This window comes from Urocitellus parryii, chromosome 11, assembly GCF_045843805.1.
Source record: "Urocitellus parryii isolate mUroPar1 chromosome 11, mUroPar1.hap1, whole genome shotgun sequence".
NCBI lineage: Eukaryota > Metazoa > Chordata > Mammalia > Rodentia > Sciuridae > Urocitellus > Urocitellus parryii.
Window position 1 is genome coordinate 58,353,877 of NC_135541.1, and position 22,950 is coordinate 58,376,826.

The 22,950-nt window shown below is 34.2% G+C and overlaps 1 protein-coding gene across 10 annotated transcripts in view; it reads right to left on the reverse strand.

Annotated features, from left to right (window-relative positions):
* Positions 1-1,551: 1,551 nt before the first annotated feature.
* The window catches only part of Usp33 (ubiquitin specific peptidase 33), a 51,189-nt gene continuing 29,790 nt past the window's right edge, over positions 1,552-22,950 (reverse strand). For 8 of the 10 annotated variants that reach the window (XM_026409208.1, XM_026409179.1, XM_026409199.1 and 5 more), the window contains 13 exons: positions 22,644-22,756; positions 21,392-21,564; positions 21,199-21,293; positions 20,587-20,620; positions 17,923-17,968; positions 17,195-17,375; positions 16,474-16,600; positions 15,677-15,846; positions 14,525-14,606; positions 13,461-13,569; positions 5,756-5,858; positions 3,330-3,398; positions 1,552-2,731 (listed from right to left, as the gene is read on the reverse strand). In XM_026409208.1, the coding sequence (XP_026264993.1) occupies positions 2,574-2,731; positions 3,330-3,398; positions 5,756-5,858; positions 13,461-13,569; positions 14,525-14,606; positions 15,677-15,846; positions 16,474-16,600; positions 17,195-17,375; positions 17,923-17,968; positions 20,587-20,620; positions 21,199-21,293; positions 21,392-21,564; positions 22,644-22,756 (1,460 nt within the window). In that variant the 3' untranslated portion in view covers positions 1,552-2,573. The remainder of the gene's footprint in view (positions 2,732-3,329; positions 3,399-5,755; positions 5,859-13,460; positions 13,570-14,524; positions 14,607-15,676; positions 15,847-16,473; positions 16,601-17,194; positions 17,376-17,922; positions 17,969-20,586; positions 20,621-21,198; positions 21,294-21,391; positions 21,565-22,643; positions 22,757-22,950) is intronic. The other 2 variants (XM_026409215.1, XM_026409189.1) reach the window with 1 other exon arrangement.

The window sequence follows — 22,950 nt, forward strand, 5'->3', positions numbered from 1 at the left end:
CATTAGCTAAAAAGGCATAGTGCTACCACTTATTATGTATTTTGACAAACATAATGTAAAAAATTGAATGAACTCTTTTTTCGGGGGCGGGGGATAACTGGGGATTGTACTCAAAGGATTGTACCACTGAGCCACATCCCAGACCCTTTTTTTTTTTAGATAAGTATCTTGCTAAGTTGCTATGACTGGCCTCAAATTTGTGATCCTCCTGCCTTAGCCTCCTAAATTGCTGGTATTACAGGTATGCACCACCATACCCAGTGGGACTAGTATTCTCTATTATATTCCTTTTTTAAAAAAATATTTTTTAAGTTGTTGATAGACCTTTATTTATATGCAGTGCTGAGAATCAAATCCAGTGCCTCAAATATGCCAAGCAAGTGTGCTACCGCTGAGCCACAGCCACAGCCCCAATTCCCTTTTTTTTCATAATTTCATTTTTTTATATTCTTATGTGGTGCTGAGGATTGAACCCAGTGCCTCATGCATGCTAGACAAGAGCCTGCCACTGAGTCACAATTCCTGCCCTATTGTATTTCAATAATACGTTACTATAAATGAATGTGATGCCATAACCAGTTTCAAGGGAATTCATTAGGGAATAATATATTGTAGTGAATAAAAGCACTGGTATGAAGTCACGTTGATTTAAGTTGGAATCCCAAACTGCCACTTCTTTGTTATATAACTTTGGGCAAGACACTTAGCCTATATCATAGAATTGTTGCGAATATTAGACATAAGGAAAGCACATTAGTAGAGTGACTAAAACATTGTTAAGTGTTCAATGGCAAATGCTATTAAAAACAAACCTTTTTAAATTTAAATAAGTGCCTAGCATTATACTAAATTCTGGTGATTTAAACACAGATCAAAACCATCTGATTGTACACAATGGATACATGTATCAAATATTACATGGCACTAAATTAATATGTATAAATTTTATGTTTTTAAGTATCAGTAAAAAATTTAAAAAATCATTCAACCCTCGAGGAAAATCACAGTATGATTATGAGGAAGAAGAAAACTAAAACCTTTTTTAAAAATTTTCAAGCCAGCGCAGTGGCACATGCCTATAATCCTAGCTGAGGATTATAATAATCTGAAGGCTGAGGTAGGAGGATCGATTTAAAGCGAGCCTCAGCAACTCAGCAAAGCTTTAAGCAACACAGTAAGACCCTATCTCTAAATAAAATATTTCAGAAAGGAGCTGGGGATGTGGCTCAGTGGTTATGTACCCTGGGTTCAATCCCAGGTACCAAAAAACTTAAAATGGATCTTAAACAGCTGATTAATAAACTCATTAAACAATAAAACTTTACTGATGGGACTGGGATTGTGGCTCAGTAATAGAGCGATTGCTTGGTATGCATGAGGCACTGGTTTCCATCCTCAGCACCACATAAATATAAAGATATTAAAAAAAAAAAAACTTTCCTGAATCATGTCCATATTTCTGAAAAGAATTACTAAGAAGGCATTAATATTAACAAATTCTATACCCTTCAACTTTAATATCTATCAAATAAATTCAATATTCAATTATATAATTATACGTCATTTTTATTGAACTAATTTTTAACAATATCACTTTAAATGGTGGCAGCTGCCTCAAACTGAAACAAAGACATCAAGAATGTTATCCAACATCCTCAATGTTATCCAGTATGCTTTCGGAGTATAGTTAAACTTTTAACATTACATAATCAAGCAAATAGTGGTGCATACTACATTATTCAAAAAGACTTTATGCATTTCATTAAAAAAATCATTTTGTAAGTGGTTTCAGCTTTATCAACAATCTCATTGACACATTCCACACTTCATGCTTGCAAAATGAAAGGTGGCCTAAAACTAACTCTAAGGATTTTTACTTACTGACATTAATGAACACTATCCAGGGTTTTAGGAATTGAAGTTTTACAATATAAGCAGCAATAAGTTACTGATATTGGCTGACAAGTTCCACTCAAACTAAATATATCTTTGATACATTCAAAAGACATTTTGCACGTTTTAATATGCTAGTTTATATGGTGCAGTGCAAAAGAAGTGACACCCTAATGTTTCCTGAGCTTTGGGAAATTAACAACTTTCTGACTACTACTCTTAATTTAAAATAGGCTCTTTGTAATACCAAGCCATGTCAAGACTATACAATTAAATTAGGATTTTGGAGAACTGAAAAGATTGGTCAGTTATGCTAACACAGAGTAATGAAAAAGTTTTCAAAGCAAAAAATATTTACAACACTACAAAGGATATACAGGATCTTCGTGTAGTAAAAAGATCAAAGACAGCCTACTGATTACCAATCAATCACAACTGTCCCTTCTGTTTCAAAAATATTACACTTAAAGACTTATATGGTAAGTTATTTAGCATTAAATACACCAACCTGTAGTATAATACACATTTTAACATTTTTCCTCAATGCCCAGTAAGACAGAATAAATGGGATAAAAGACGAAAAAAAATCAAGAAAAAACATGCTTTAAGGAATGTTTTTGAATGTGTATGTCAAGGGAAGTGAAAATGATTTCTCATTAGAACTCCCTATATTCTCCAGATTACAAAGATCGTGTTTCTACTTCAATTTTTTCTTCTGCTTGTAGTATGTCAGGATCAACATGAACAACTGGAGGTCGTAGGATAACTTCAGGTCCTCCACCATATATAGACTGCAGAAAATTCCATGTTTCTTCGGAAATTTGACCAGAATCCGCTCCTAAAATTATGGGTATATGGAGCAAAAAATGTTTACAAACATATATATTCATATTGGACATGCTTTTATAATGTACCCACCAGCACAAGTCATCTAGAAATAAATGAGAACTTCTGAAACATCAATCTTCAGACTACCAACTTGTATTGTACAATTTGATAATAATTTGATTATATTGTAAAAAAATTGATTATAAATAACTGATAAAATAATTGTGCCTGAAATAATTTTCATAACTTGCAATGTATGTCTGTTAGAGATGCTTTTTCCCAGCTCCTGTCAATAGCTTTACAATCTTTTTTCAGATTAAAATAAACAAATAAACACTGACTGCTTTCCAACTATTTTGTCTTAGTTCTAGCACGAATTACATTCTTTTTTTCTCTTCTATTCTTGTAGTACTGGAGGTTGAATCTATGGCAAAATATTATTGAGCTATATCCCTAGCCACTGTTATCTTATTTTGACACACTCTCACTAAGTTACGTAGATTGTCTTCAAATGTAATCCTTCTATTACAGTCTCCTCGGTATCTGGAATTACAGGCATGCACTGCCATACCTGGCTAAGTAAAGGTTTTAGTATTAAAAAAACTTACCTTGCCTGAGCATCACATTACCACATTTAGTGACTGCAATTTTAGTATTGTCAATAGGACCTGGAGGATCTAAATTCAAAGGAAAAAAGATTTATCAAAATGCATACGTCAAACAAATTTAACAAATAATTACATAATTCTGTGCATGAAATGATTGAGTGCTGTAACCAAATAATCAAACTGTTTACAAATTATTACAGTTTCTACCTAAGGTAAAGATTCTTTCTGAGTTTCTTCCTTTTTGGGTTTTATTTTTCCCAAAATAGCTCTAGGAAAGAAGGTAAGAGAGGTTCATTAACCTTCCCAAAGTCTAGAAGAATTATTTCTTAACTCTCCATTTAGGGACTGCAGATCAAAATGTTATCTTTAATGTTATCAAAGAACAATTCCTTTGTAACTTCTTCCCCTAGTTCAGAGGACTGAAACCACTGGTCTTCTACTACTGAGCTATATCCGCAGCTTTTCAAATTTTATTTTGAAACAGTGTCTCACTCAATTGCCTAGGCTAGCCTTGAACTTGCAATCCTCCTACCTAAGTCTCTTGAGTAACTGGATTAAAGACTGTACCATCATGTTCAATTAATTCCACTGTAATTTAAAAAGAAATTTTAAACAATTCTCAATTTGTTTCAGATAGTCATTGAAGCAAATTTAAAAATAAGAATTATAAAATTTAAAAAATATATCCTCTCTTAATTTAAGAAAAAATGTCTTAGCTACACATAGTGGTACATGCCTGTTATCTCGGTGACTTGGGAGATTGACGCAGGAGGATTCAAAGTTTAACCCAACAACTTAACACAGGCCTTAGCAAGACTGTCTCAAAATAAAAAAGGATGTAGTTCAGTGGTAAAGCACCCATGGGTTCAATCCCTGATAACCCAAACACACACATACACAAAAAAATGCAGCAGCTTTGAAATAGGCACAATATCAGAATAGAAGAAAATAATTATTTTAATTGTATTACAGAAGAATAGGCAATTTTTTCCCCCTTTGGTGGTACTAGGTATTGAATCCAGTGGTGCTCTTCCACTGAGCTACATCTCCAGCCCCTTTAATTTTTTGAGACAGGGTCTCACTAAGCTGCTTAGGCTGACAAACTCTTCTCTGCCACAGTCTCCTAAATCACTAGGATTACAGACATCCACCACCACACCCAGATAGGCAAACTGCTTTAATATCTATAAGGTCTTTCTGCTTTTACATAATACAATTTTAGCTTAAAAAAAAACAGGATTCAAACTATGCATATTGAGTTGCAAGCTTTTTACATATATCAAGAACATCTAATTATGAAATCATTGTTATTTTTTTAAAATATTTATTTTTTAGGTGTAGATGGACACAGCACAATGCCTTTATTTTTTTATGTGGTGCTGAGGATCGAACCCAGGTCCCACCTGTGCTAGGCGAGCGCTCTACTGCTGAGCCACAATCCCAGCTCTGAAATTATTAATATTACAACATAAAATTATTTTAAAGGCATACAAAGTATTTCACTGTATTGGATAAACCATAATCAATCTTTTACTGCTATAATTTATTAAATTCTTCAATAATAAGATCACAGACTGGTAGGCTGGGGTTGTAGCTCATTGGTGGAGCACTTGCCTAGCATGTGTGAGGCAATAGGTTCAATTCTTAGCATTACATATAAATAAATAAAATAAAGGTCCATCGACAACTAATAATAATACTGCTGAGCACGGTGGCAGACACCTATAATTACAGAGACTTGGCAGTCTGAGGCAGGAGGATCTGAAGTTCAAGGCTAGCCTAGGCAATTCAGTGAGACACTGTCTCAAAAATAAAAAGGAGTGGGGATATAGCTCATTGGTAGAACACTCTGGGTTCAATCACTGGTACTGCAAAAAAAAAAAAAAAAATATCAGACTAATTGACTCATTTTGTTCAGTTCTTTTATTCTTGCTGTGAATATGCTATAATTCATAAAATGTTTACCCATTTGTTTACTGTAATGCTGGAGATAGAACCCAGGATCTCATGCTTCCTAGGGAAGCATTCTACCACTGAGATAATCTCTAAGCTAATAAAACAGGCTTATAAACCCCACCCCTCCACCCCCAATCAAAACAAGAATATAGCCAGGCATGGTGGTGCACATCTGTGATCCCAGCAACTCAGGTGGCTGAGGAAGGAGTATCACAAGTTCAAAGCCAACTTCAGTAACTTAGATGGCCTGTCTCAAAATAAAAAGGGCTGGGGGCATAACTGAGTGGTAAATAGGCCATGGCTTCAATCCCCAGTACCAAACAAACAAACAGAAACCAAAGAATATAAATTAGAATGTAAGTTCTCTGAGGTCAGGGGTCTTTTTTTCTTTTGCAATAAGTATTTCTCAGACGCTCAAGATACTTGTTAAATGAATAAACAGTTACCAAAAAATTCAGTTAACCACTCACCTCCATCTTTACCCTTCACAAAACTCTCCCATTCTCTAAACCACTGCATACTTATGCAATAAAATGTCGCTGGAGAGTCTTCCTCTTGGAATGCTCTGTTAAGCTACAGAAAGGAAAAAAATCAGTCATCTTTAATTAACAACTTGCAAAGTCACAAAACAGTAAAATCATTCCACTTCAGTATCTGATAAGGCCAATTTCTCATACACATATAGAGTATGGTACCACAATAAATGTACACTGATGCTAAGTATCTTAGTATTATGATATGTGGTAGAAATTATTAACAAACAATTCTAGTTTGTGTCTCAAAATTTAACAAAATGGGTATAGAAGTCTGTATAAGTGGAAGATGACCAAAGTAAAGTCTTCGAACAGTAACTACACAAAAATAACACATACTTCTTAAAACTCTGATGTGTAAACTTTAACAACATCTAAACTTTGCTTTTGTTCAATTAAGATTCTGGTGGACAATCTGCTATTACCAACACAATGTGGCAAAGAATACTCTTGTAGGGCTGGGGTTGTGGCTCAGGGCACCAAAGAATACTCTTGTAGGACTGGGGTTGTGGCTCAGGGGTAGAGAACTTGCCTAGCACATGTGAGGCACTGGTTCAATCCTTAGCACCACATAAAAAATAATTAAATTGCATATATATAAAAAAGAACATTCTTGTACATGTTATTTCACAGGCAATATATATGTGGTACGTATATGTAAATTCTCAAAAGTAGAGGAATTATCCTTAAACATGTTTCACTTCCTCCACTAGCCCTAAGGCCTAAGGAATGGGTATGTGACCCACAATAGGCACAACTCTATTAGAAATGGAATTCTTCAAAAGAATAACCTAATGGCTAGAATGGAGTCACTTTGACATCAATTTTGGTTAGCTTACATACCCAGGGCTACTTTGATTTTCAAACTTTTGGATGTCTGATTATTCAGTTTTTTTTCAATAAATTATTTTTCTGCTTAAATTAATCAGTCTGGCCCCCCACTGCTGGCAACTTAAAAAAACCAACTGATAGAAAAACTGGTATAGAAAGCAGTACAGGTAGCAGAGCCTCAGAAAAATGAAGAGTATTTGGGAATTTATCTAATTACAGTAGTATTTCATGATGGGTAACTAAAAGCCCATGGTATGTACTAACTGGACAAAGACAAGTTCAGATTATGTCATCCCCTTAATTAAACAGAAACCCTGCAACTGTCCCCAAAGATCCTTATAATAGCCCAGAAGTACCTCCCATGATCTGACTTTACATTCTAATTTTTTCTTTCTCCATTTCTACATGTAATCACATTAATCTCTTTGTTTTCCTAGAACCAATCAAATAACATTCCCATCTCTCAAGGATTTTGTACTGGCTATCCCTTCTTTCAGCAGGTATTGAAATGACTGTGTCTCTCTCGTCCTTTAATTTTTTGTTTAAATGTCACCTCTCATTGAGTCCTATCTTGATTATTCTCTTTAAAATTGTAACTTGTTTCATCCCCTCATACTATAATCCTGATCTCTTACCCTATTCCTTTTTCCATAATATATGATTTTTAATAGACAACATTTATTTCTTTATTAAATGTAGGTTCTTTGAGGGAAAAGGTCTTTCTGAGACAAAAAGTATCTGCTTAACAATGAACAATGAAAGGGAATAAAAGATGCTGTGAGCTGGTAGTGATGGCCCAGCTATTTGGGAGGCTGAAGCAGAAGGACTGCAAGGATCTTATGTTTGAGACAAGCCTCAGTAACTTAGTAAGACCCTGTCTCAAAATAAAAAATAAAAAGGGTCGAAAATGTATTTCAGGGGTAAAGCATTCCTGGGTTCAATCCCAAGTATCTAAAAGGTGTGTGTGTGTGTGTGTGTGTGTGTGTGTGTGTGAGAGAGAGAGAGAGAGAGAGAGAGACAGAGAGAGAGAGAGACAGACAGAGAGAGAGAGAGAGAGAAATGCTGTGGCTATCTTTTCTACAGAAATTAAGGCATATTTATCTCAAGGCATGGAATTAGAGTTAGTGCTTTCTGTGATTTACAGATTGCATAAAGAAAGATGAGATTTCTCAAAGATGCTGAATTAATTATAGCATTTATTAAAAACACCATTACCAGATTTGGACACTTCTTTCAGGACTTTATCATCGATAAAGATAAGTTTCTTTGATAAAGATTAGTAAGTTTCTTCCTTATACATCTAGAAGGGGGCTTTTTAAAATTTAACTAAGCACAATAACTCCATTAACTTAATAACATGCATTTTTCCCCCATCCAATTTTGGGAAATTTCTCAAAACTACGGCACTAGTAGGGCACATATAATCCCAATGACTCAGTAGGTTGAGACAGGAGGATCACTGTATGCCAGTACTATTTTTATACGAACACACCTGGTTTGTTAAAAAGGGGGTATATTTAAAAAACAAACAAACAAACAAAAACCTAGTGTTATGGAGTAATCACAGATTTTCCTTTTGTAGGGGAGGGCACAGTGCTGGGGATCAAACCCAAGGCCTCATTGCTCTACCACTGAGGTCTATATTTTCATTTTTAAAAATAGCTTTATTGGGCTAGGGTTGTGGTTCAGCGGTAGAGCGCTTGCCTAGCATGTGCGAGGCCCTGGGTTCGATCCTCAGCACCACATAAAAAATAAAATAAAAGGTGTTGTGTACAACTACAACTAAAAAATAAAATATTTTTAAAAACAGCTTTATTGCTAAGTGCAGTGGCACACACCTATAATCCTAGTAACTTGGGAAGCTGAGGTAGAAGGATCTTAAGTTTGAGACCAGCCTGGGCAACTCAGCAAGCCCCTGTCTCAATTTTTAAAAAGAGTTAGGGACATAGCTCAATGGTAGAATGGCCCTGGGTTTGATCCTTAGGGGTCGGGGGAATAAAAGCCAACAACAAAAATTAAAATGGATTTATTGATATAATCAACCCAATGTTACTGGGAAGTTCAGTGATTTTTCAGTAAATTTAGTTGTGCAACCTTCACCAAAATCCAGTTTCCAATATTTCCAAAACAGTAATCAGTTTACAATCACTCTACTGCTCTTAGCTCTAGAAACCACTGATCTAATAATTTACCTTTGTATTTTTTCCCCCTCTTCAGAAATTCCTTATAAATAAAATTAGGTATTAGTCATTTTTATGTCTTTTACTTTTTTTTTTTAACCTTTATTTATCTTTATATGGTGCTGAGGATCAAACCCAGGGCCTCACACATGCTAGGCGAACACTGTATCACTGAGCCACAACCCCAGCCCCCTGTCTTTTACTTGATATAATGTTTCTGAAATTCATTCATGTTGTCACATGCATCAGTAATCCATGATTTTTTTATTGCTGAATAGTCTTCCAATGTATAAATATAACACATTTTGTTCATGCATATGCCACCTGATGGATATTTCAATTGTTTACAATTTGGGGCAACTGATAAGTTCATTTTACAGGTTCTATGTGAATGTAAACTGACGTTTCTGGAGTGAAAACCTAGGAGTAGATTGTTGGGTCAGATGCTAAATGCTGAATCTAAGAAATTACCAAACTGCTTATCATGTAGCCTGCTGTACTTTGCATTCTCATCATTAATAGTCACCTGAGAATTCCCTACTATATACTATGCACATGCTTATTAGTCATACTTTCTTAGTAGTAATGTCTATTCAAATCTTGCATCTATTTTTAAATTGAAATATTTGCCTACTTACTCACTTGTATGAGTTCTTCATATAATTTGGATATAGTGCTCTGGTGACATGTGATTTAGGCTTTGGGTCTATTGTCTAACCACACAATGTTTTTCTCAGTACCACCAATCTTGGATTTACTGAACATCTCATTCATTGACTAACATCCACATTGCTTCTGATCATGGAATTAATTCATTATGTACAAAAGAAAAAACATCTCATATTCTAAGATTAATTACCTTACCATGTGTCATCACCCAAAATCTGCTGGCCTATCAAATACTTTTTTCTTTTAACTTTGTGATAACATTTTGTGAGCTTGGTACTATCTATCCTACATGATGTGGTATATGCTCCGTAAAGAGACCAATATGTGGTGCCTTTTCTTATTCACTCCCAGTTCTGGGAACCAGAAATCCAAAATCAAAAACTGGGCTCGCTGTGAAGCTCTACAGGACATTTCACTCCCCACCTCCTCAAGATTCTGCCTTGTAGCTGCACTGCTCCAATCTATGCCACTGTCTTCACATGGCTTTCACCTCTTTCTTCATGTATCTTTCTGCTGTCTGTCTCTTGATAGGGACACTTACTAAATTTAGGGTCCACACAGATTAATTCAGAATAATTTTACCCTGATATCCTTATCTGTGCAAAGACTCTTTGTTTTTCAAATAAGGTCATATTCATCAATAAGATCAATTCATAGAGCTTGAAGCATGGAAGTATATTTTTGAGAACCACCATTCAACCCACTATAGGCATTATTAGTACTTCTATACCCAGAGCTTAAAAATTAATAGACTAGCTAGAGAAATCTAACAGATACATGACTACTAAGGATTCATACACTTCAGTAAGGAAGGTCTGGGTTGCTTTCCCAGGAAAACATCCACAACCAGCTGAAGTGCTGGATGAGAACACAGGGTATATGAAATGGATAATGATTAGTTGAAGTCACATATTTCGTCCTTGTACATATTTATAAACATGAAAATTTGAAATAATTTTTTCCTTTCTTTCATCCGATTAATATTATAAGGTGTAACTGTGGTGGTTACTATAAGTTTTTTTTTTGTTTGTTTTCTTTTTTGGTGCTGGGGGTTGAACACAGGGCCTTGTGCGTGCTAGGCAAGTGCTCTATCACTGAGTTACATCCCAAACCCTTAGTATTCCTTAGATTATAAAAAAAAATTTTTAACTGCATTGGCTGAACTAAAAGATAAATGACAACAGCTAGAAATGGATATAGTAACTGATGGAACTTGCCATCTCACAAATTAGAGAAAGAGTCAATACAACATGTACTAGTATATGAGCTAGGTGTATCATGTCAAGTAGAAGGATGATACTGTTGTTACTATTTATATGGATATGGAAGGGCATATGGAAGCTGAGTTGACAAAGGATCAAACTGTAGTGTATTATCTATTAAGGAGCATCATTTCCATTTATTCTATACTCTCTCTTTTTTTTTTTTTTTTGGTGGAGGAGTTAACCAGGGATTGAACTCAGGAGCATTCAATCACTAAGCCACATCCCCAGCCCTATTTTGTACTTTATGTTTAGAGACAGGGTCTCATTGAGTTGCTTAGCACCTCACTTTTGCTGAGACTGGCTTTGAACTCGAAATCCTCCTGCCTCAACCTCCCAAGCCCCTGGGATTACTCAATAAATAAATAAATAAATACATATTCAACTAATACTTGTTTTCATAGATTCAAGAAGCAAATGAGTCCCGAGTAAAATTAAGAAATCCACACCTCCAATATCTTCTCTAAGTAAGTATTTCTTTACTTTAGGCAAGCCCCCTCACCCACTCAAACCCTGAATCAAAAGAGAAGAAGGTGAGGGCTGGGATTGTGGCTCAGTGGTAGAGCACTTGCTGAGCATTTGTGAGGCACTGGGTTCGTCTTAGCACCACATAAAGTAAATAAATAAAGATTTTTTTTTAAAGAGAGAGAGAAGCAGGTGGGCTGGGAAGATAGTTCAGTTGTAAAGCACTTACCTAGCATGCAAGAGGCCCTGAGTTCAATTCCCATCACCACATAATAACTAAATAACAACAATAATAAAATGATTTAAACAAAACAAAAAGAGAGGGGCTGGAGATGTGGCTCAAGCGGTAGCGCGCTCGCCTGGCATGCGTGCGGCCCGGGTTTGATCCTCAGCACCACATACAAACAAAGATGTTGTGTCTGCCAAAAACTAAAAAATAAAAAATATTAAAATTAAAAAAAAAAGAGAGAAGCAGGTGTGTTTTTACACACATGGTACACAGTATGGAACACACAGGACATTTAACTTTAGTCTGCTCAATATCTTCTCTCCCACTTTATTAAAAAATCCATTCAGAAACAGATTGATACCAGGGAGCGATATTGGCCAAATTATATTGCTATATTGTGTGCATGTACGAATACATAAGAACAAATCCAGTCATTATGTACAATTGTAATGCACCAATAAAAAAATGTGGTGGCAAAAATAAACAAACAAACAGATGATAACATGAAAGGCAAACTCCAAGAGACCTAGGACAGAGGCAAAACAACAAGAGGATCTATCTCATCATGAATGTGGAAAACCTGTCTCCCAAGAACAGGTTTCAGAATATGCTAGAGGAACTCAAACAAAAGGAAGATAGAAAAGGAGCAGCTTAGTTTTTTGCAAAAGCAAGAATCATTTCTAGAGAAGTGAGAATAATGTTAATATTTAATTTTAGTCCTGAGACTAAAAAGTCTTGGTTTATCACTTGGACTGATATTAAGAGCTTTCCGTAGTTCCCATTCCCTCTAATGCTAGATGTTCTGTTAAATTATCTCAGTAGCTTTTTAGAATCAATTTGCTATGTATTCATTCTTTAGGAAGTAGGATTGCATAGGCATAAAATGATTGCAGGAAAGTTGTGAGATTAGTGAAATAAACAGTTTAGCCTTAAGCAGTTTCATTGCAGGACTTTGCTTCTGTTACTCTATTTTACAGAAGCTGTTATTGCTAGCAGTTCTCTGTTGCCACTTGAAATCAGAAGAAACTGGTCTGGAGGCAGTGAAGCTAGTTTACATACATTTTCTCCTGCAATAGCTAAAGCAATATCCCATATTAAGAAATGCAAATCATTTTCATAAAATTGTTTCTAACAGTAAAAAAAGCAATTCATTTTCTTTGGCATATTATCTCTTCCAATATTGTCCCAGTAGGATTATCAATAAACATGCCTCTCAGGTAAACTAAACTTTAGATTGTATTAAAATAGTTGGAGCTGTGTTATAGCAATACTTTAAAAAGATCTCTTGCTACCTAGACATCTGGAATTCACTGGTCCTTGTCTACAAAAACTGTTAATTCAGTATTTTTTTAAAAAAACTTTGTTTCTTTGCACAGTGCTGGAAATTGAACTCAGCTTTTCACATGTTAGGCAACCAATCTACCATTAAGCTACATCCTCAGCCCTTTTTATTTTGAGATAAGATCTTGCTAAGTTGCAAGGCTGGCCTTAAACTTTCAATTCCCCTGCCTCAGCTCCCTGAGTAGCTGAGGTTACAGGAATGTACCACGACAACTGGCTTTGTTCAGTTTTTTCATTCTGTGACTAAATTTTCTGCTGTTTACAATCAAGGAATGCTTCATAATATACTATGAGGAAACAGTATATTTGTAAATACAGAGTTCCCGAAAGACAAAACAGAATTATATTTCATAGAAGAATGCAAGTTGAGAATGCCAGCTGGGTATTCTATAGACAATACTAACGAGGAATTTTCCATTTTAATTAGGAGATATCTTATAGTTACAATACCTAAAACAAAATGTATTGCCCAATCCATAAAAACAAAAGCCCAAAAAGGAAAACTTAACTCACTAAAATTCCAGTGAAGGCCTTAAGTCATCACTGTTAGGTACCCAGAACACTTGAAATCTATTACAACACTTTCATTCAACCATTTTGTTAATTGTCAGATCTTCATCTTTATCCTACATCATTTACAATTTGAAAAGCATTACTTTTTTTACCCGAATAAATATTTCCAGTTCAGTTTTTCTTCTTTTTTCAATTTTCTCTGCCTCAATTTGGCAAGTATGACAAATGTACAGATGGTTGACAGCTGGTCCTCCTCCATACCTAAAGCATGAAGAATTTAAGAATTAAAATTATAGCAATCTCAAAGCTGATGTTTTACCACATAATTTCTAGTTTTTTAGTCAATAGCTAAATACCCAGTTAAGAATAAATCCTCACAGGAAAATTCTCAAAGTAATATAAAAAATGTTTTTAAATTACAAGTTCCTGATATTATGTTTATTAGAATAAAAACTTTACCAATGTATTGCCTATGCTGCCTTATCCATAGTTCAACTTTCCCTTGTTCTACCAAATGTTAGCAGCAACAACCAAAAAAGGGTTTTCAAAAATTAACATATAAAATAAACAGTTACAGTCAAGTTTTAATCAGATGAAGGTTTCCCCTATTCTCTCAAGTAGAAAGGATTCCTGGCATGGATTTAATATTTAAAGAAAACATAATTGGTAAGAACATTACAGTACAAAATATTTTTTAAGATTTAAAACTTTAAAATTTCTGAGTAAGAATATTCAATTTTGGGAGTGCACACATAAGTAAAATTTTAGTGGTGAGTATAGGCAATATCTTTTAAATAAAGTACTTCGGTATGATAAGTATATCTTCACAAACAGATATTTAGAATATGAAAATCAGAATAAATCATCTAGACTAGAGCCACACTAGCTATAAAGTTTGCCTATTCACACTTCAAAATAAATAAATGAATGAAAAAGAGGTATGCAACATAAAGCAAAAGAAGCATCTAGAAAATAATCCAGTCCCCCTTTAGCTACTTTTAAGTAGTTTTCACAATAATACATTGTCTGCTTTTAAAAACAAACCTGCAAAGTGTGGAAGGTAGAGAAGGAGCGAGAAAGTGCTGGGGAGTGATAATGGCCACATTACATTGTTGTGTTGTGTACATGTATGAATATGTAACAACAAAATCCCATTATTATCTACAACTATACGAAACAATTAAAAAATGTGAAAGAAAAATAAATAAAAACAAACCTGCTATACAAGTTATCCCAAATGTTCTGAGGCAGCATCAAAACCAAGTCTTCAATATAACTAGCTTTTCGTGGAGGAACACCTAAAAATATTTTTGACAGGTCAGCTTCATTCTTCAATTCCTTTCAAAGGTTAAACTCATTTTTAATGACTGCTGACTGACTGGTCAATCATTATTCTCAAGCCTCCCCTCCCAAAAAGTAAAAAGTATTTTCAGCCAGGCCATGGTGGCACATTCCTATAATTCCAGCAGCTCAGGAGGCTGAGGAAGGAAGACAGAGAGTTCAAAGCCAGCCTCAGCAAAAGAGAGGGGCTAAAAAACAGTGAGACCCTGTCTCTAAATAAAATACAAAATAGGGCTGGGGATGTGGCTCAGTGGTCAAGTGCTCCTGAGTTCAATCCTCAGTACCAAAAAAATATGTGTGTGTGTGTGTGTGTGTGTGTGTGTGTGTGTGTGTGTGTATTTTAGTTATTATCCTTTCTAAAGAAGACTGTATACCTTGAAATTCATAAGGAGTTTTTTTTTTTTTTTTAAAGTCAATGCTGGGGATTGAACTCAGGGCCTTGTGCTATGGAACATGTACTCTACTACTGAGGCCCACAAATATTGTGGGGTTTAAGTTTCTATATCCAATATAAGATATTCCTATTCCTTGTGGTTTCACTATAAATATAATTAGCAAGAATATTGAGTCTTCAATCAAAGGTTAATCAAAACACCAAAGGTCCTATTTATTCTAGGAATAAACATTAATTTAGCTAATTACAAAGATTTAAGTTATGTTTAACAAATATGAAGCTTTCTTGTTTAACCCCAAATAAATTTCCATACTTAGGAAAAGAGCCAGCTATTCATTTAGATAAAAGGGATAAGAACTACAGGTACAGGTGGCAGCTGAAATCACTAGTAGAGAAATAACAGGCTCTAGCACAGGGTTTTAAACAGGTACTCAATAAATAAAATGTTTAACAGGCCCATAATTAGAGAGACAAGGCCAAATTTTGAAAACCTAATGGAATTAAATACATTAAGGTAGAATGCAGATAGAGAAGTAAGAAATAAATAGAAGAGGAAAATTCTTGGCTTATTCTTAATTTGCAAATTATTTAACAACAAACTTCTACCACTACTTTACAGACAAGATTTCTTACCTCCATGAATACAGAGAAAGTCATTATTTGAAATAGGGCCAGGTTCAGCAAAGGTCTTAAATTTATTCAGCCACTGTCGAGAAATATAAAACTGAAGGAGGCTAGGTTCCATTATGTTCAACAAATTTGATATCCTTCGCCTCTCTTTTTGTGCCTCTTCACTGCTCTTCCTTTTAAAGACAATAATTCATTAAGTCCAATATGTATTTTACTACATTAGACTAGTAGATTGATTTTTTTCCTCTTCCTTATTAGATTCCCAAACATACTAATTCTCTGGATCTCCTCAAGAGAAACATACTTTGCATCACCTCTCAAATACATTTTACACCCCTAAAGGAGATGTTATATATTAACTACTGGTGTCCACAATACTGACACATGGTAAGCATTCACATATTTGTTAATAAGATCAAGCTAAATACCTAATTAGTATCCCTGTTACAGTAGCTAGCATTTTCTTTCATAAAATACTAAAGAATTTTATACTAATACCTCCTTAATCAGCCATTTTAGCAGAAAAGTTGATATTTAATTCTGATTTATTAAAACCAATCTTTCTAAAAAAAAATACATCCTTTGTCCTTCTTATTTATGTTAACGTTCTCTAAACAAAGCCTCATTCTGTAGAAAACTTTTTACTTTATTCTACTCTAACGAGAATAGAGCAATTTCTTATCTTTACTGAGCAATCCAACTGAAAAATCTCAGAAGTCACTAATAACTCCAAAGAGTGAAATAAATGTTCTCTCATTATTTGTAAACTAGTTTATATATGAGATAATGACTTCCATTACCTATAGAAAAGAACATAAGCTTCTGCATTTTGTACGGTAGATTCTGAAACTTCAGTAACACTCTGATCATCAAATTCATACCACAGGTTATTTAAATTGTTTCGGCAGTAGGCTATATAGTGTCCACCTGTATTTAAGGGAAAAGAAATCACTATGGTAATACAATTAACACAAAATGGAGGATAAACTTTTTCTATCTCCAGTGTCTAGCATAGCAGCTAAAATATATAGCAAGAACTGTGATCTTATTTTTTAATATGTATCCTCATCACCACTGCTTGAGAAAACAAAAACGCATAAAATTAATCTTTTAAAACCCAGTGTAAAACTTATCAAGCTAAAGTCCTTACTACTTATCTTATACAATATAATTTCAAATATTCCAAACACCTTAGTAAAAAATATTCCATTTCCTAAAACTGATGTTTTTTGACTACTACATAATAATTGTACATATTTATGGAGCAGAGAGTGATGATTCAATAAGTACATATATACAATGAGCAACAATCAAATTGGGGTAATAAGCATTTCCATTTCCTTATACATTTATCATTTTTTTTATACTGGGAGTCTGACATGTTTTTAATAACCAGCAGTAAAATCTACTTTTAGTTTTTTTTTTTTTCCTTTCAAAGCACACCTTATTTAAGCAATTAATTCAATTGTATTCAGACATAATTTTTAAATCTAAAAACAAACGTCAAACCTATATACTTACTACTTGCAGTCCCATGATGACAAATGACTGACAGAAGATCATATGTCACAATCTGAGTTGGACTATCCTTAGCAAGAAATGGCTGAAGATCCAGGCCTTCTAGTGGAAATGAAACATGGGTGCTGATTTTGGTGGAAAACATCAGTTCGTGTCGGAATCTTTTCAGATGGATACATAAAATCTGAAAGAAAATAAAATAAAAAACCCTTATTTGCCATTACAAAAGACTAAAAAGCATTCCAAAATGATAAACTTAGGACATTAAGATTTTTATTCTACAAGCAAGTAATTGTGATGTTTGATTGAAATAAAATTGTAAATAAAGTTAAGTTTCATTTAGCTAAAAATTTTTTATTAAGCTAGAATATTATTAAATATTTCTACTGAACTATGTATCAAGGTTAAATATCAACCGCATTATAAAGTCATAACCTAAAATGTAGAAACATGATTCTTCCAAAGTTCACTGTTACTTGTTTTTCTAATTTTTCACTTTATACCCGTCAAGTTCCTACAATGTCTAATTATACTATGTCCATCATAGTATACTGTTGAGGGCACTTAGGATATTCAACCCAATATTTTGGAAATAAATAATCCAAATAAGGTATGCACAGCAACTGGTCAACAGAACCACTTCAATCTTCAAATGTGCTATGAGAATTTATTACTATGTTGTGTTTCATTAATGCTTTACCACATAAAATAAAATGAGTTAAAGTCCATACCTCAGGAAACTTTTGTACTTTACAAAACTTTACTCCATTTCTCAACCTATGACAAAAAAAAAAAAAAAAACTCAATGATATCTACAAACAATTCAGTATATTTAGGGCTGGAAATGTAGTTCTGTGATATAATGCCTGTCTAGCATGTATGAGGCCAAGGGTTCAATCACCACTTTCACAAAAAAAAAAAAAAAAAAAAAAGGCTTGCCAAAAAAAATTAGTAATTTAAATATACAACAAAAATGTTTTAGAAATTGCAGAGATTAAATGTTATCAGATTGAAAAGGCTCACTATTGAATTCTCTTACATATTTATACACTAAAGACCCAAATAATCAAAATCAAAATGTTGAAGTGCCTTATTATGAAAAATAACCTAAACTGAGACATCCATAACAAAACTACAGGGAGTTTTGTAATCCTTGGATTTAAAAAAAAAAAAATTTTTTTTTAACAAATGTGCTGCTGTCTAAGGCCTGGCTAACCCTTTATGACAAGCAGATAGCAAGTAAAACTGCATAAAACAAAATCCCAAATTTATAAAATTTGTAATTCCAGTCAATATATTAAACTTTTCTTCTGCCTTTTTTTTTTTCTTTTGGGTACCCAGGATTGAACTCAGGGCTAATTGGCCACTGAGCCACATCCCCAGCCCTATTTTGTACTTTATTTAGAGACAAGGTTTCACTGAGTTGCTTAGTGCCTCGTTTTTGCTGAGGCTGGCTTTGAATTAGCAATCCTCCTGCCTCAGCCTCCCTAGCCATTGGGATTACAAGCGTGAGCCACCACATTTTTTTTTTTTTTTTTGAGACAGTCTTGCCACGTGTGCAGGCTGACCTCAAATCCCTGGTCTCAAGTAATCATCCTCTTCCTCCTTAGCCTCACAAGTAACTGGGACTACAGTTTAGATTACCATGTCTGGCTCAAAATTTTTATTGTTTTTTTTTGGGGGGGGGGGATGGGGGTCCTGGGGAGTGAACCCCGGGGCACTCAACTACTGATCCATATCTCTGTCCTTCCTATTTTTAACTTTGGAAGGATCTCACTAAGTTACCAAAGCTGGCCTTGAATTTGCAATCCTCCTGCCTCAGCCTCCCAAATTGCTGGAATTACAGGTGTCACCATGCCCAGACTAAAAACCTTTATTCATAAATGTAGGAAAATCTTGAGATAAAAGATCGTTATTATTAATAATCAATATTGATATACACTTGAGAGATCTTTGAGATTTGAAGGTAAATGCAAGGAATGTTCCTCTTTTCATTAATTTTTTTCCTAGCCTGTTTTGCTTTGCAATGAAGGATCCTCTCCAGGCCAACTTCCTCTTCAGCTGTCAGCTAGGGCTTCAAGGACAAACTGATAAAATCTTTCCAAAAGTACAAGGCATCTTTTTCATCTTTATTAATCAAACAGTGCACCATTCATTTCTCATGAAAAAGACCAACAGCTGCAGATCAAGGTTTCTTTGGATTACTGCCAAAAGCCAAAAGTCTATATAATTAAAATACTAGATTTTATTAAGAAGTCCTTTTTTTTTTTTTTAACAGAATCAGAAAAAAAAAAACAAATTGTGGGTTGGGGTTGTGACTCAGCGGTAGAGCGCTCGCCTCGCACATGCGAGACCCTAAGTTCGATCCTCAGCACCACATAAAAATAAATAAGTGAAATAAAGGTGTTGTGTCCAACAACAACTAAAAAATAAAAATATTTTTTAAAAAATGTTACCTCTACCTAAAAATAATTGCCTTGGGAGGCTTTAATATCTTGATTAGTAGTAGGAGGATCTCAAGTTCTAGACTAGCCCTGCCAACATAGAGAAAACTGTCTCAAAATAAAATTTTAAAAGGTTAGCATTGTAACAAAGTGGTAGAGCACTTGCCTAGTATAAGTAAGGGCCTGGGTTCTATCCCCAATATCCCATGCCACTCCCCACAAAAAATATGCCTTTATCAAGTCTCTAATCACTTTGTTCTGACTTACTACCAAGAGGTGTTAAAAGTCTGAATTTATAACAGGGTAGAAAAGGCAGCTGGACTAGGCTCAGTATCTAATAATCCCAACTACTAATAATCCCAACTACTCAGGAGCTGAGGATAACAAGTTCAATGCCCACTTGGGCAACTTAGTGAGACCCTGTATAAATATAAAACAAAAAGGGTTGGGATTTTAGCTCAGAGATAGAATGCTCCTGGGTTAAATGCCTAGCACTTAAAAAAAAAAAAAGAAAAAAAGAAAGAAAAACAAATTGATAAGACAGCTAGTAGTAGATATAAACAAAATCAGGCCTAAGTGTTCTATACTGCATTATAACATCAAAATTGGTACAACCTTTCTAAATTTTATGGAGATGTGAAACTAGACACATTTCATTTAATATTAAACTGGTAACCCAGAAGAGCATATTGACTTATTTTAGAAAATATTTAATGCAAATTCAGAAACTTATTTCACGTCTTAAATACATTTAATATCTTATATGAATTTATTCAACTTCTTAAATTTTTACCTTAATTTTTACAAAACATCTAATCTGTTATTACTAGACCTAAGCTTTCTGGCTGATACTTTTCTGAATATACTGTCAAGTATAACTATCTAGTCCCAATTCAAATAACTAAGAGAAATACAAACTATAAAATTAAAAGTATTATCAATGTCACTTACTTTTTGCATTTTTCACAACTGTACATATTGTCACCTGCAAACAGAACAGATCTAGTCATTCCTCTCTAATTACAGTAAATTACTTTCTTTTGGTTCTGCAATTCTTTGATTTTGCCAGCTGCTGATCTCATAGCACAATAAAACAGGATTTTATTCACTCTTTTAGTCTCTGCTCCTGAGTTGGCTCATAAGGTTTACCTTACCTAAAACACCCTTCAAACTCCCTCTATTTTTAATCTTGAAGACCTACCTCAAATAACATCCTTTTCGTTTATTCACTGAATGAAATTTAGTGACATTCTGTCTTAATAGTCTTTCAAGACACTGAACACACAAAAATAGTGAAGGAACTTAAACGATGTGGAGCAGTTCATAGACAATTCAAGATACACAAATTTTCAGTTATTTTGGTTGAGTTTTTCCTTTTTTAAATATCAGAACACCTTTAAGACATATTATCTGGTACTATAGGAATTTGTATAAATTCCTTCAGAATATGATTTTTCTTATTATATTTATACTGCCATGGTAGATACTGGCCATTATGCCAGTATGGGCAAGTATTATTTAAGCTGCTCTAAAACTACCCATAGATATAATTACACTTCTTACCTTTTAATTCATCTCTGGCAAAGAAGGCAGCAAGACAATCTTGCAAGGTTACTACTGGACCCCAAAACCAGCTAGGGACACATGAGACAACAAACCTGAAACATCATTGACAGAAAAAAAAGGAAGTGTTCTGCCAGTACAGCAGAAACAGCAGTTTCAACAATCAGTTTTAACGAGGAAAATACATACATACCTCTTCACATATTCCATGAAAAAAGCTATCCAGCCTTGTGGAGCATAGGCTTCACCACATGATCCTGCTTTGACTATAGAAGTTGGATGACTCGTTGAATGTAGCTTAGCAAGGTCTTCCTTGCCAGGAATTGGCAAGGACAGATCTTGAAAGGTCTCGAGGGTTACAGACACCTAAAATTGTTTTGTGTTTTAAAAAATGGAATAAAAATAATCCAGCACAAGCATTTATAAAGTTAGATTTCAGACTCCAAAGATCAAAGCAAGTTATAATAAGCAAAATCAAACAAAAATCCATACTACTTTTATAGTAGTAACAGCAAAAAAACACTTATTCTGTACCAAGTGCTGTCCAAATTTAATTTTCATGAAAACCTTGGATAGTGGCCATTGGCGACCCCATTACAGTCATGGATATTGCAGTACCAAGATGTACCCCAAATCCAGCCACAATCGTTTGAAGTCCAAGGTCTCACTACGTTACTCTCAAGGCTGATCTCAAACTCCTGAGCTCAAGTGATCTTTCCACTTCTGCCTCTCAACCAGCTGGGACTACAGGCTGATAATAATCTTTAAATTCTGGTGTTTTTTTTTTTTTTTTTTTTTGTTTTGTTTTGTTTTAAATAGGAAGATACAAAACCTGGCATCTAATTTTAAGCAAAATCATGCACCACTTAACAATGGGAATGCATTATGAAAAATACATTGTTTCAGGTGATCTCATCATTGGCAAAAATTATAAGAAATGATATGATTCTAATTTACACCCTGGTTACTGTCTCTGAATTGACATTATATTATCTGAGCATTAATCTTAACATGGGAAAATATTTACAAGCCAGAAGTAAAATCAAATGTTAAGATATACCGTCACTGCCTTGTGCCTATGAATAGCAAGCTTCCCAGCATGCTAATTTCATCAGCTTTGGCAGAATATACATGTGTTACCAGTTCCTGTTGCTGAACAACTTCTCATCTTTATGTGCAACCCAAATAGATGAAGAACTTAGTAATGTTCGTGCCTGTCCAATGATAGGTCAAGACCCATTCTTTAGAAAAAGCTGCTTCTGTTAGCTCCAAAAAGTAAATTCTATTCGTAGAATCAATTTATATTGATGCAAACATGAGAAATGTATGCATGATCAACAGTAGCATTAAGAAGGAACCAAACATTTCATTTTTTCAGGTTTTTAAAAAAGAGCATTTGACAGAAATTTTCAATTTTCTGTGTTTTCTCATTCCCTCATACTCACCCTATCACAAGTCAGACACTGCACTGAACTAATGATTGTTCCATCAAATATGTCTGAAATAACACTTCTGTATTTCTTATGCTGTTTTTTTCTCTTTGGAGATGCAGACTGAGCTAGGATTGAAAAACAAGTGTAGAACATTAAAAAAAAAAAAAAAATTCAAAGTAGTTTCTTTAACATTCTTCTCCAGAAGGTTTCACAGTAAAAACTACTATAGAGAAATTTTCAAAATATCCTTCCAAAGCATTAAACAGTTAAACCAATCAGACAAGATTTAAGCTCATTGTTTAAAAAAAAAAAAAAAAAA